The sequence below is a fragment of the Panulirus ornatus genome, chromosome 27, assembly GCF_036320965.1.
Source record: "Panulirus ornatus isolate Po-2019 chromosome 27, ASM3632096v1, whole genome shotgun sequence".
Lineage (NCBI taxonomy): Eukaryota > Metazoa > Arthropoda > Malacostraca > Decapoda > Palinuridae > Panulirus > Panulirus ornatus.
In genome coordinates this window covers 14,242,991-14,258,444 of record NC_092250.1, presented here as the reverse complement: position 1 = coordinate 14,258,444, position 15,454 = coordinate 14,242,991, and the positions used below count along the sequence as shown (strand labels likewise).

Below are 15,454 nucleotides of genomic sequence, written 5' to 3'. Positions count from 1 at the left end.
CTAAGTGAAAAGGTCAAGCAGTTTCAACAGGAAATAGAAATTAGTGAGGCCATGCAACTGAACAGCTGGATTGCTGCATGAATATAAGTTGCATCATGGCATTCACTACACTAAGATGCTTGATGCTCTCACCAGATGAATAGGCTACTGAAAAGTATGCTAAGTTTTCTTAGCTGACAAGAAATAAAAAATCATACTCTAGTACAGATGTACAATGGGATGAGACCAGACTCCTCTGGTGTTGCTTTTCTATAATCACATCTACTGCTGATGAATATTGTGTCTGTCATGAAGGAAACGAGGGAAAGAATGAATGTAATAGTGTATACAACTGTCAGGCTAAAGGCAGGTTCATATCTGTCACTCATACAAATCTGCTTTTGAATGCAACTCCTTTTTAGCCCATGATCACAGTTTCCTTTCAGCATACATTTCAACAAACTTTTTCCTTTTACCTTTTATATTATGGGCCCAATGCCCTGCAAATTAGATGAAATATCTGGAAAGACTTATGATTTCATCTAAGTATTCATAAAGAGAAAATTATAGAGAAAAAGAGGAAAGATCGATAAAAGGAAAAGCACTCAAGTGGAAGTAGTAGACATAGAAAACAGATTAGAACTAAAATAATGTATGATGTCCCATCAGTCTTCCTCTACTGTAATAGTTTTGTGCATGCAAGGTACTCTTTCAGGCATTTAGCAAACACATTACACTCACCCTTTTATTCTAAGATCTTTAGTAATGTTAGAAAAACAATGATTAAAAGTAATGGTAGCTTCCTATAGATTTAAGTAACTCAGGTCTTTCTCTATTTCAGCCGACTGAAAGTCGAGGCCTTCACCAATATGATTTGGATTTAAAGGGCCCACTTCACAGACAGCCCATCTCACCCATAAGGTCAGTACAATTCAAATTCATTATTTATATAGCATTTACTCTCCATTTCATTATCCAGTGCCTTCATGTCTGAAAGTTTATTTCACCTATGAGTTCAGATAATTCTGTTTCTGATACCTGACCTCACTAATAGAATCCGTAATTGGAAAAGACAGAGTAAAGCAGTTTATTGAATTAAACAAAAAGACATGTTACACCAAGTCATATCTTAGAAATGTCGAATTCCATGATATGAAAATAATTATCAAAATTCCCAAGGAAGGAGAAGCAAGGATGGTTCACAGAGGAAAGAACATCCACAGGAGACCTTGCACTAAAGCTGTTAGAAGGAAAATCAGTTCTAAGCATTTAAGTGAGTGAGTGTTATGTAGTGCCAATTCATGATTTTCAAGATCGAAGAAGCGAAAGTGATGGGACGATAGACAGCAATGTGGCAGTTTAGACAGATGTCTCTTCATATTTAGTAACTGTCATGAAGTTTTGCTATTTCATATCAAAGGAAGCTTTACAAACATTTTGATTTAGACTATGCCTCATGAAATGAGAAAATTTTTCATAGGGATGTTCTGGGTACAGTTCATATCTTAAACTTGAGTCACTACTGTGTTTCATTTTCCATCTTATTCTGTTATTAATTTGTTCACCCAAACTGTCTTCACCTAACCTTTTATTTCCTTGACCTGTTCCTGTAAATTTTGTCTGATCCAAGGTAGAGTGAAATCTTGTATGCCAAATTTTTCTGTTTTTTCCCTCTCCTTAAGAAGACTTTCGAATGCTGTCATTCTCAAGTAATCCACCATTCAGAAATTCTTTTTACTTTTCAAAGTCTCATTATATGCAATTGGTTATCTAAATACATCTTGATTAACTTGTTTCATGAAGTTTTAATGTTCATGAAGTTTTAATATATATTTTTTTTTTTTACTTGATTGGAATTTAAGACAACAAAGAAAGACTGATAAAATGAAATACAAATAAAAATAAAAAGGGGCAAGAATGAAGTCTGTTGTGGATGAGAGAGCTTGGGAAGTGAGTCAGTTGTTGTTCGCTGATGATACAGCGCTGGTGGCTGATTCATGTGAGAAACTGCAGAAGCTGGTGACTGAGTTTGGTAAAGTGTGTGAGAGAAGAAAGTTAAGAGTAAATGTGAATAAGAGCAAGGTTATTAGGTACAGTAGGTTTGAGGGTCAAGTCAATTGGGAGGTAAGTTTGAATGGAGAAAAACTGGAGGAAGTAAAGTGTTTTAGATATCTGGGAGTGGATCTGGCAGCAGATGGAACCATGGAAGCGGAAGTGAATCATAGGGTGGGGGAGGGGGCGAAAATCCTGGGAGCCTTGAAGAATGTGTGGAAGTCGAGAACATTATCTCGGAAAGCAAAAATGGGTATGTTTGAAGGAATAGTGGTTCCAACAATGTTGTATGGTTGCGAGGCGTGGGCTATGGATAGAGTTGTGCGCAGGAGGGTGGATGTGCTGGAAATGAGATGTTTGAGGACAATGTGTGGTGTGAGGTGGTTTGATCGAGTAAGTAATGTAAGGGTAAGAGAGATGTGTGGAAATAAAAAGAGCGTGGTTGAGAGAGCAGAAGAGGGTGTTTTGAAATGGTTTGGGCACATGGAGAGAATGAGTGAGGAAAGATTGACCAAGAGGATATATGTGTCGGAGGTGGAGGGAACGAGGAGAAGAGGGAGACCAAATTGGAGGTTGAAAGATGGAGTGAAAAAGATTTTGAGTGATCGGGGCCTGAACATGCAGGAGGGTGAAAGGCGGGCAAGGAATAGAGTGAATTGGATCGATGTGGTATACCGAGGTTGACGTGCTGTCAGTGGATTGAATCAGGGCATGTGAAGCGTCTGGGGTAAACCATGGAAAGCTTTGTGGGGCCTGGATGTGGAAAGGGAGCTGTGGTTTCGGGCATTATTGCATGACAGCTAGAGACTGAGTGTGAACGAATGAGGCCTTTGTTGTCCTTTCCTAGCGCTACCCTGCACACATGAGGGGGGAGGGGGATGGTATTCCATGTGTGGTGAGGTGATGATGGGAATGAATAAAGGCAGACAGTGTGAATTGTGTGCATGGGTATATATGTATGTGTCTGTGTGTGTATATATATGTGTACATTGAGATGTATAGGTATGTATATTTGCGTGTGTGGACGTGTGTATGTATATACATGTGTATGGGGGTGGGTTGGGCCATTTCTTTCGTCTGTTTCCTTGCGCTACTTCGCAAACGCGGGAGACAGCGGCAAAAAAAAAAAAAAAAAAAAAAAAAAATAAAAATGATGATTAATAGACTGGAATGTTAATGAAATAAATCAGGATGTAACTATGATGTATTTAGACTTATCATTGCTCCATGTTTTATTGTATACTGTACTTAAAAGATTCTGTTCCAGAAAATGATACTCCTTGTACAATATAAGCATCTACTCTTCATAACTATGTAAGCATAAAGTGTGTTTACTTTGTAGAGTTACATGTGGAAAGGATAGTGTACTGTTCCACATAGTACAACTTGAAGTTGGCGAAGGGATCCTGATTCAGTCCCAGCCTTCCAACATGGCAACATCTCCAGCGGCATCCCCAGTCTCTGCCTCTCCATCACAGCCTCCACCACCGTTTCATGTACAGGTTTTGCAGAGCTTCAGATCTACATGTGCTCATATTCACCATGTGCTTCATGCTGCAGCGAGAGGGAAGGTTGGTGTTTAAACCTAGTTGAATGAAGGTCCCTGTGTTTTTTGTCTCATATTTTCTGTGTTCAGCAATGGATGTAGCATATTCCGATATTCTTATAACATAGATGGAGACATTATTTCTTTTTGAAGAATTTTGAGTATCTTATGCAGTTACTGATAATAGGGACAGGTACTTTCATAATAGCTCCTTGTTGATAGCATAAGAATTTACAGTATTGATAAATAGTTATTACATATCTAATTGGTAGCTCAACATTCATAAGGAAGGATATGATTGGCAAATTTTGGTTTTCTAATGTTAACTGAGACAGCACAGGCTGAGGCCCTAATCAAGGCCATCCCATTAACATATATATATATATTTATTGTACAAAGGCAAAGGGGATAAAAGCGAGTGCTCAAATTACAGAGGTGTAAGTATGTTGAGTATTCCTGGGAAATTATATGGGAGGGTATTGATTGAGAGGGTGAAGGCATGTACAGAGCATCAGATTGGGGAAGAGCAGTGTGGTTTCAGAAGTAGTAGAGGATGTGTGGATCAGGTGTTTGCTTTGAAGAATGTATGTAAGAATACTCAGAAAAGCAAATGGATTTTTATGTAGCATTTATGGATCTGGAGAAGGCATATGACAGAGTTGATAGAGATGCTCTGTGGAAGGTATTAAGAATATATGGTGTGGGAGGCAAGTTGTTAGAAGCAGTGAAAAGTTTTTATCGAGGATGTAAGGCATGTGTACATGTAGGAAGAGAGGACAGTGATTGGTTCTCAGTGAATGTAGGTTTGCGGCAGGGGTGTGTGATGTCTCCATGGTTGTTTAATTTGTTTATGGATGGGGTTGTTAGGGAGGTGAATGCAAGAGTTTTGGAAAGAGGGGCAAGTATGCAGTCTGTTGTGGATGAGAGAGCTTGGGAAGTGAGTCAGTTGTTGTTCGCTGATGATACAGTGCTGGTGACTGATTCGTGTGAGAAACTGCAGAAGCTGGTGACTGAGTTTGGTAAAGTGTGTGAAAGAAGAGAGCTGAGAGTAAATGTGAATAAGAGCAAGGTTATTAGGTACAGTAGGTTGAGGGACAAGTCAGTTTGGAGGTAAGTTTGAATGGAGAAAAACTGGAGGAAGTGAAGTGTTTCAGATATCTGGGAGTGGATTTGGCAGCAGATGGAGCCATGGAAGCAGAAGTGCACTACCTCGCTAACACGGGAGACATTGACAAAGTATAATGATAATATAATAAAGTTCCTTTTTACCTTTTATTTAAGATCCTTTAATTCATATTTCACTATTTCTAGTTCTTAATCTATATTTTTTTCCCAGTTGCATATACAAATGGTCCTAAGTTGCATAGGTCATAAGTAGGGGAGAGCCTGCCCAAAATGCAGAAGAGGAAAATGAATTAGGGAATATATGCCCCAGCCACAGTGACTGGGTTAACATGATATCTTTGTCATTCCTCAAGCCTAAAGTTAAATGTTACCTTACCCTAGACCTGGGCTTGCCACCTTTGAGGCAAATGTTTGCTTTTGTGCAACAGGGTGCCTTTAATGTTACTATTTTGTTGTGGTTTTCAGTTGGTTAATAAATCTTTCTTTAACCTTTTCTAACCTCTATTAGCTCATGGGAAAGACTATTACTGGAGAGAAAGGCAACTTTTGAAGAATGGAAAACTGTTCCTCTCTGGGGGCAGAGACATGAGGAAGGAGAGAGAGAGAGAGAGAGAGAAGTGAGAGAGAGAGAGAGAGAGAGAGAGAGAGAGAGAGAGAGAGAGAGAGAGAGAGAGAGAGAGAGAGAGAGATGGATGAGGGAATAAATCTAACCTTATGGCAGAGGATTAGAGGTATCTAACCCCATGGGATCTTAGAGAATCTCTAATAGCTTGTAGAAAAGTTTTCCTTTCAAAAATCACCTTTTTTCAGTAATGATTATTATCATAGGAACCCAGTGGAAACTACACTGGAAGTTCAGCACTTAATGGAGTCAAGGAACATGGTGTTTTGTTCACATATACACCACCCAGCTTGGATGGAGGCAACACAGGGAAACGAAGAACACAGTCTTTCTCTTACTGGGTAGTTGGGTGAGTAAAACAAGAGCAGATTCTTATATTTTGTATTCATATTGAAATTCCTTGTATACAAAATAGTTTGATGACTGAAATTTAAATGTACATAACATAGTTCAACTCTGTACTACTGAGTGCAGCAAAATCTGTTTGCACTGTAATATGAGGCAGCCTTAAAAGTTGAGATGAAAGACAGATGATATATAGCTTGAAGTGAGAAGAACAATGATAGAAAAAAAGGCATGTGATGGGGTGAGGAGCAAAATGGTTTAAAGTGGAACTGAGGCTGTAGTTAAGTAAAGTCTGGGCAGTGTGCATTACAGCTTGAAGAAGTGGATGTGTGCCTCATTATCAGACATAGGCAGTACTGTTTCCTCTGTATGCAGGTAGAGGTAGTAAGATGCATGCAGAACAACCACTAGTTGCAGAGAAACTACAAATATTCAACACCTGTCAAGCATAAATATTTCCAGTGTAATCCTATCTCAGCATGCTCAGCAACTAATTCTCTTCATAGCTAACTCCCAACCCTGTGAAGAAATAAAAACCTCACCCCTGCCTCACACTTCAGCAATCTATACTGTTACTAGTAGACTTTCCCTCCTAATAATCACAAAATTGGCAAAACATTTTTTTCACTGTCATTATTCAACAAGCACCAACCAATGCCCCACCTGAACCTAGTCGTAACTCTAATCAGCCATAAATATGCATATCAGAAATTACCAGCTCAATTTACTATTACTTGCCTGCTTATGACACCACCTATCTCTTCAACATTACAAAGATGACTCATCATATCACAGGACCCCTTTTGCCCTACAGTGAGGACACTGAACACCTGCCTCTCAATTATCCAACACTAACCCCAACAAAGAAGGCAATCAACAATATCACTCTCCTTGACTTGTGTTTCCCATCTAGTTGATGTGGCTAGCTATCGGAGCGCTGAAAGAGTCTTACTAGAAGGGATCATAGGTCAGGAAGTAACCCATAATAAAGTACAGTAGGATAGATTACCAAAAGAATTATGTATAGAAAATTAAGTAATTTTAGCGTACTTAGCAGAATATATTCAAGGGCATGATAGGTATACTGAAGTCCTTGAAGATGAAGAACGACATAGATTTAGATGAAAAGGGGTCCAGAAAATTTTGCATGCTGGTGAGGCTGTCACAAGTATAAAGCAGTTAACACATTAGTTTATCTTATTGTACTTTTTATGAGATGAAGATTGAGATCCACGGTTGAGAAATTAAAACATGTCATATTTTGCATGTAAAGATCAAAAACTACAATGCAGATTTATCTCTCATAAATAATGTCTCCTTGACACAAACAGTTGTCTTATATGTTGGTACCTGAGCTATACTGTATCAAATATTGTACTTTTGAACAGAATGCATATTCTGTGGTGTTCTAAAGCATATTTTGATTTTAATTCCAGGCGTCTACTTGTTGCACCTTACCAGCGGGAGGTGTATGTGTGTTATCATGAATCCATACCTCAGAATATCCTTGAATTGGCCTTCAGAGTATCACTAGGATGCATCATTTGAGAGGATAATAACAAGTGTTTAGTAACAAAGGACTGGAGAACAAGTAAACATATTTCCTAATATTTAGGTATCCATCATAATTACATGGATTCAGAATACTGATCCAGGGAATGGCTGTACAATGTGAAACATTGAAAACAGAACATCATTTTACTCAGTAAAAGGTGGGTATGGTTGAGATCCTTCAAAGATCCAATGTACCCAATCCTGTTTACAAAATGCAGGCTTTATATCAATCAGCTACAACAAATGCTTTAAGCTCTTCTGAGAATGCAGTTGCAACAGAATGGTCACTATAGGTATCTTTACCTTTCAGTGTGATGTGGAATTTCTAGCTCTTCTTGAATTTTTAAAAGATTCTGACACTTATTGGATTTTTAAAAAATTCTTGACACTTCTTGAACTTTTTACACTATCTCTCACTAGCCAAAGAAATCTCAGTAGTTGAAAGGCTCTCTTCTTGTTCCTGTAATAAGTTTTTACAATTTCATTGCCTTCACTCATATGTGGCTCGAGCCAATCCCTGTTTGCTTGTGATATTCCACCATACCTCCAATATGCTCTCCAACAGTAGCTTCCTCACCCTTGATGTTCTCTTGGTAGCAACTAGGGTTGACTGGGCCATTGCACCTTTAATCTTTTCTGTCCTCTTGATTGTATGCAAATTTGATTCGTTGATGGTGTTACAGGGCTCAGTCTACAAGAGGTTAAACTATGTGTGAAAAGTCACTTTTGGGAGGCTGTATCATTAGGAGTATAGTCTTGCCAAAGTACTTTTCACTACAAAGGAAGTAGAGCAGTTTAGGCTGCAGGAGCTTTCAGTAAAGTTTGCAGTAACATCAGGATTCTTCAATGGAAATTGGTCCTGAGGTAATAATAAAAAAAGATATACATAAAATGATTTTGTAAGTTTTACCAAAGTGGTAGACTCACCACTCTCAGTTCATTTAATTAACTTTTAAGTTGGTTTCAAAGTTGAAAATTCAGGCTTCTTTGGCTGGGCTATCTCAATAAGTAAACCTACTGGAAGTACATTTAGGTGGTACCAGTATACAAGCAGAGTACAGTGATGTAAAGAAAAACACAGAGACTTTGTCACTTTATAAACAAATTAGTGAACAAATGAGGTGTACTGCTCCCATTATGCACTGCACCATCTGCAATGCTCAGCTGGCTCCATGCTTTAAATCTGGAGTGGGTCAGGGTGCTGCAGACCATAGCAGTGATGTCAACCCATGGAAAGCCAGTATTTAGTGTTAGAACAAAAAAAATTCAAGATAAAATCCACACAAGATGAATCTACACCGACCAAATGCTGGGTGCATTTACCTTTGTAGATTAAGTATTGTTCTCAAACTGATTCTAACATGGAAAAGAATATGCATGTACAATGACAGATTATTTTTCAGCTTGTCTTTAAAGTACTTTTCTTTATGTTGGAGGCTTAAGTCAAGGACAGAAGTCTACACTGAAGCTAGGCCTTAATGGAAATATGAAGTTAAAGAGAGGGAAAAATAAAAAAAGAGGGAAAATACCAGTATCTTGAGAGTTTAAGGTAAAATGGAGAATTTGCCTTTTAAAAGGAGACAGGTCATAGCCATCAGGAGACAAATGAGAGGGTAAAAAGTTACAATGCATCACCATGTATAAACAAAACATCACAATGGCTCACCCTGGAGCTGCCAATGACCACCCAGTAACCTTGTGATGTGGTAGCTTACACAGTATTATGTGGCATAGATAATGGTAAGGACACGTACGCAACCAGCTCTCATGAACAGTGAACAGTAAGTAGCAGTGGTTAATTTTTGGGAACTGGTAACAAAGAAACATTTCAGGAGGAAATACAGGTGTGCTAAAAGGAAGCAAGAGCAACAAGAATGAATGGACATTATGAGAAAACTGAAAGAATATAGTTCACTAGAAATAAGAGTTTTCATGGAATGAAACATCCACAATTATAAGGGCAAGCCATCCATCTGAATGCTGTGTATACACAGTGACCTTGCTAAAAATTTGCAACTTGTTGGATGACTCAAGTTGTTATGAGGAATGCTTATAACCTGTTATAATTTGGTGAGAAAAGTGAAGAATAACATGAAATATTTGAAGAAATAAGTGACCATGTGAGATTTTTATGAAGGATTATATAAAAAAGAAGGGGAAGATTCCCTAGTGAATTTGTATTTATGGTAGAAAATTTGTAACAATCATGTCTGTTTTCCCTATGGAATCCTGAGGCAATGGACGATAGGTAAAGGTTTGGATTATTTTTCAAAAAAACATTCCAATATCCTCTCCATACATTCCAGCTACTCAATCTCCTCACACTTACATGTAAATAGTGTAAAAGGTTCATTTATTCACCAACATTGATGTGCCTTTGAATGCAATAAGTGAGTTTCCAATAAAAACCGAGACTATTCAAAATCTTCCCTACATTTGCTAGCCAATGAATTTTTTGAGTAAATGTATAATATTTGTAAATATATCCATGTTATATACCACCAACACTGTGCCTACATATGAAATATGAGCAAGAAAGAATCTCTTCCTTTGTTATCAAAAGCTGTCATAAACATTACACCCACTATTTGTGCTCATTTAGCATGGAACCAAGCCAACAACTAAGCCAACAGAAAGCAAATATCTTCTGTGAGCTTCCTGTTACTCTCTTGAATGCTAGTCTATCACCTCATTAGGGATTCTTTTTTCACACTATATCAGAATTTCTGGACCATGTATATTGTTTAAAGGTTATTTCTTGCAACAACATCTAATTGCTCAATGTCAATGTCAATTGATCAATGTCAGTGTTGTCAAAATAATTATGAAACCTGAAAGTTGTAATCAAGCTTCTTACCTCTCCCTATAACTCAGCTCTTTTATATTAAGTACTATTTTTGTTGCCCTTTCCTAGGCACTGTCTATTAGACCTGTATATAATGTACATGTTGTCACCAAACTTGTTGTACATATTCTAATATAGTCCTTAGCAATAAATGGTTTTGGGTCCATGGTTCAGTAACTGGTGACAACTCGAGGCTTTATTCTACATGAGAGCAGGGTTGAGTGAGCTTCTTTGGGTTTGATGCACATCAACAAATGATAAAGTCTGTCATCACTGACATAGCTTACCTAAAGATGACTATGTTTGTGGTACTGTCACTGTCAGGTGCACACAAGATGCACCTGGCACACACTGCATGAACTCTCCTCTGATCACTTTTCCATTCTAATTACAGACCACCTAACTTAATCAATTCACACAACCATAAGAAAATACAGAAACTACAGAAAGGCAGACTAGCCAGCATTTTTACAATACACACAATCCAAACTCTAAGGCTTCATCATAGACAGTCTCCCGTTCCTTGACCATTCCTTATTTCAACAATACCCTTAACTAACACCAAAAAGCGTACAACACAGACATAGAAAGCACTCTATCCCAAACATCTGCAAAGTTGTAGACCTAATGCAGCATTGAAAAATGCTTAGACAAAGCCAATAACAGACAACAGAACCAATCAAAATACTAAACAACACTATCACCAACCTAATAACTTAAAAACAAATACCAACAGCTCCTGACCTCTAGTGAATGGTGAAATAAGGTCACACTCCAAACTCCAGCCAGTATCCCATACATGAACACTGCTAACCCAGCACAACAACATATCTCCCAAAGAGTGCATACACACACACTTGTGAAACACTACTCAAAAGTCATTCTTAGAGCTGAAGAAGCCCCATTAAAGAAGTCTTAAACTTATGGTAATAAAAGATAAAAAAAGTGATCAATGACATTTTCAAACCCTCTACATCTGCAAATTTACTAACATAATAACACTCCTGAAACCATCCAAACTCCAAGCTATATCCAGACTCTTCATAAAACTATTTCACAACAAAATCAATTAGAGCAACATGGCTTTACACTACCACACTATATATAAATTTCACACAATATATTCTAGTTGGGTTCAACCAGCTACAATCCCCCTTCTGAACCATGCTTGTGGCAAAATATCATTAAAGCATTCGATACTGTTCCCCAACATATCCTCAAACAAATTTTACTTAACACCCTCCACAAAAATGACAAAAAAGTGTTGGTGAGCTCCATAGCCAGCTGCCACAAAGGCTACATTTCCAGAACATGCTTTGCAGTGGAATCCCTTGGGAGCTGTTCTCTCTGCAACCCTTCTTTGATACCTTCTTACATGACTTTCAAGTGCCCACCTGTAGAGCACAGGAATTTCCTCTCATATGCAGACAGCCTCAAAAGTGTCATAGCTCCCCAGCACTACATATGCAACACTAGAGTACATCACATGGTTAGAACACTGGCTTGCTCAAAACAGAATGTCTACTTCACCAAAGAATTCCTTTCAAACTCTGACAGACATGAATCCTTCCTGCTTTCTCACATCACCCTGAATGATCATCCACTCCCATTCAACAAACACCAGCTATACAAAACATCACATACAGCAGACATATGACATTCACTCCTTATATCGCAAACACTGGTACAAAGTTCATACAAAACTAAATTCCTTTAAAGCATTTTCTGGAATTGTTTTCAAAAAAGAAAAAGAATCCCTCCTCTATCCTGCACAAACAATAAATCTGTTTCACTCTAAACTATTCTCCACCTGCCTAGTAAGCCATCCTTGCCAAAACAAATATAATGAAACTGCATACCACAAGCATTCATCAACTGCACAAAACAAAATTATTTCCAATACAACCCCACCTCTACATCCCCAGTGCCCAATTCTTTGGAATAACATAAACACCTTCCTATCCAAGCCACTTTATTGTCATTTAGAAACAAAAAAACTCATCCCAGCCTTACATGTTACCCACCTGAACTCACAAATTGCCCCCAACCCAGGGAGCACCATATTATTAAAAGTATTCTCACTGAAATGATTGAACAAATACTAAACCACTGCTCCCCCACCCCAGGCTTGAACCCCATTATACCCACCAGACATACACACATCTAAAATTGTATCTTCCTTACAAAAATGTCACTTTCATCTGTCTGCTGAGGACACTCTGTCCATCTCTTCTTAACTGCAAACCTTGATTTAACATCTCACAGCAGGCATCTCACTCAAGATGCTACTTTCATCATGAAGGTATTGACTACCTCATCCCCAAGTGCCCAACAATTACCCTTCCCAGACAAACACACATCACACTTCATGACCTGTGGTCCTGGTGAGTGGAGATGGCCAACTTCCAGAGCACAGCAGGTGCCCCATTAAAGGGTTTCCAGTGTTACAAATTTCAATTACCGAAATGCAATTTGTTTTCTTGACAGTTTTTTTGACATGATGTTCAGGTAATAGATTGGGTTTAATGTAAACCCTATGGTGCTCAACCCTTTGTCCCTTTCATGCACAGATCATGTAGCTTGTTCCCTGCCAAAGCCTTATCAACACCTGCTCTCACTTGTTTTGCATTTGCCTGGGTGTGTGTGTGTGTTGGTCTTCAGATAACCACACAAACGAGTAGACATTCCTAGACAACATACTCTCAGTATATGGTCATATAGGCCAGGAAGTGTGTTTTCTTTGAAAATATATGGGTTTTTGCCTTCCCAGTAGTACAGTTATCTAATATGTCCATGGTTGTGAAACGTTTATAGAATCTCATGTGAGAATTTAATAATTTTAACATGGAAACTAGTGCCCTGTGATGTTTGATGTATTAACAAAACTAAGGTATGGTTCAGCCCATTTTAGACTATTAGTTCTCAACAGGAAAGGAAGTGGTGAAACACACCAAAGGATCAACATGGGCATTATTGACATTTCATCTTAATATAGATTATTAACCAGTTAAGGTTTTAGTGCTCATGTATACAGCCTCCTCTCCTAGATCTGATGGTTTGGTGACTGGCTGTTTACTGTGTCCATACTTTATTACAAAGATGTAATCCGTCCTTAATAATAAAAAAAATTATTCCCATTTCTATGTCCTTTTACCTTATAATAGAAAAGATACACTTGCAAACAAATTGATTAAAATCAGTTTCAAAATAAATCTTTGGATGGAGCTTCCAGGATTGGTCTCTTCAAAGGAATCATATTAGTGATGCAGGTAGTGGTAATCTAACTCTATCAACCCATAGCTCTGATGCCTCATTCCCCTTGGATTTATCCGTGGGGTAAGTGTAGGTGGATGGTCTCAGCAGTATCTAAACATGAGGTAACTCCCTCGTTTATTCCATTACTCTACATCATACATTCTTGGATCCTTACTGCACTATATTCCCTTACTTACTCCTTCCAGAATTATGGCTGTCATCCCCAAATTCTTCCTTTGCCCTACTACTACTACTACATATTTTCAATACTGGACTGACCAAGCATTATGCATCCTCTCTTAATTCACTCTGTGACATGATACATTAAGTCTTTTCCTCTTGGACAATCCAGATCTCCTGTAGGGTTTAGCAATACATGATAACACCGCAAGCCCCACTAAAGTATCTCAGTTACAACATCATGAGTCCTAGAGCTATCTGCTCCATTACATGTCCATGTTTCACACCTGTATGTTGGAGAGTTAGCAGAACTATATTGCTCTTCAGTTCATTTTCCTGTGTTCTGGGCCCCCCAACTCCTTTCATAATTCCACTAAGGAAGCAGCCCCTTCCTCCCTTGGGCAGCTCCCTACACTGTTCCCTATTTGAATAACAACCAAATATTTGAATGCTCTAACATCTTCCAAAAATTCACAAGCCATGCTGACACTATACATCAGCTCACTATCATTACTGATGATTCCGCCACTTCATTCTCCCTCTACTCAAAAACCAACAATCAGGGAAGAAGGGTGGAAAGAAAGGAGGATGGAAATAAGCTGAAGAAAATTTTAGTTAGAGTGATGAGGGAGAGAGAGTCAGCAAGATGCAAGGGAGAGAAAGGTAAAGGAGGGAGAGAGAGAGTAAAAACTTAAGAAGGATGGAAGTAGGATGTGAAGGAGGAAAAAAGCTGGGGAGGGGGGTGACTAGGGAAGCAATGAGGGATAAGGGATGGTGTGAGGACTGGTATAGGGAAAGGGGGTTGAAGCAGGACAGTTAGAGTACATGGGGCAAATCTGGGCACTATATCAAGTAATGTTCCACAGATTTCTGTCCTGGGACCTCTGATCTTTATATTTACACTAATGACATATGCAGCGACATAAGTAATAGCATTAGTGAGTATGAGGACAATGCTCAAATCAGTCTTTAGATAAATTCAGATGAAGATTCTTAGACACTATAAGATGTAGTCTCCCAAAAAAATATCACCAGTAGTAAACTGCATCAGGTTGGCAGCAAAGTTAAGTTTTAATCTCAGTTGGTTGGTTAAAAATCATTAGAAATTTCAGGCCAGGGTGGCCGATACTTTTTTGGGAGACCGTATGTAGACCATATGAAAGGATAAAGATATGTCAGAGACAATTTATCACTAATCTGTGTAAACTCCTTAGCTAAGGAGACAGAAAAGAATAGAACCCAAAGCCTTAGTAATGTTGCTAATAAATCAGTGTACAAAAGGAAATTAAGAGAGTTGGATGGCAAAGTTAAACCTAGAACAACAATGAATCAGACTCTGGATTAAAGCCAAGAGAACATTTGAGCTCATATCTACAAGAATAAGCAACGAGTCTAGGAATATTATCCTACAATATATTTTGTTAATGTGGCATTGCCTGGATTATGCAGTTCAGTTAAGGTTCCCCAGTAGTAAAATTGCCATAAACACCCTAGATACAAAAAGAACAATAATGTAATGATACCTTACATCAAAATTTTGTCTTCTGGTTGACAAAATAAACTTATGTCAAAGGTAACTTAATCAAGGAGTTTAAATGGATTAAGAAGTTAGATATGAAAAGATGATTTTGATTAGAAAACTAGACCAATTGTTATATTGTTATAACCGAAAGAGGGGCATGAAGACACATTAAACAACAGTGCTTTATTGTTAACAGGGACAATAAGCTACTGGAGGTGCAGGATCATGGTGAAGAGGAGGTAAGGTAAAGTAAGTAGGTCGAGTAATACGAAGTAAGGAGAAGGTGGACGTCGGAGATGAGGCGCTCCAAATGAAACCTGCCAGGATGATGAAACGTCAGGGGTCAATGTAGGGGCATCTACTGACGGAGGAGACGCCCTAAGGGCGGCTCGAATCTGGAGGTACATGGTCAAGACTTCAGGTGCCGGA

The 15,454-nt window shown here is 38.4% G+C and overlaps 2 protein-coding genes across 3 annotated transcripts in view; one reads left to right on the top strand and one right to left on the bottom strand.

The window, feature by feature from the left end:
• in (protein inturned) overlaps nt 1-13,205 on the top strand; it is a 63,425-nt gene extending 50,220 nt beyond the window's left edge. For both annotated transcript variants that reach the window (XM_071678187.1, XM_071678186.1), the window contains exons 20-23: nt 821-900; nt 3,374-3,602; nt 5,531-5,673; nt 7,106-13,205. In XM_071678187.1, the coding sequence (XP_071534288.1) occupies nt 821-900; nt 3,374-3,602; nt 5,531-5,673; nt 7,106-7,217 (564 nt within the window). In that variant the 3' untranslated portion in view covers nt 7,218-13,205. The remainder of the gene's footprint in view (nt 1-820; nt 901-3,373; nt 3,603-5,530; nt 5,674-7,105) is intronic.
• Nucleotides 1-15,454, bottom strand: part of LOC139757588 (thyrotropin-releasing hormone receptor-like) — an 833,567-nt gene that overhangs the window by 712,267 nt on the left and 105,846 nt on the right. The gene's annotated exons all lie outside the window — the stretch shown is intronic.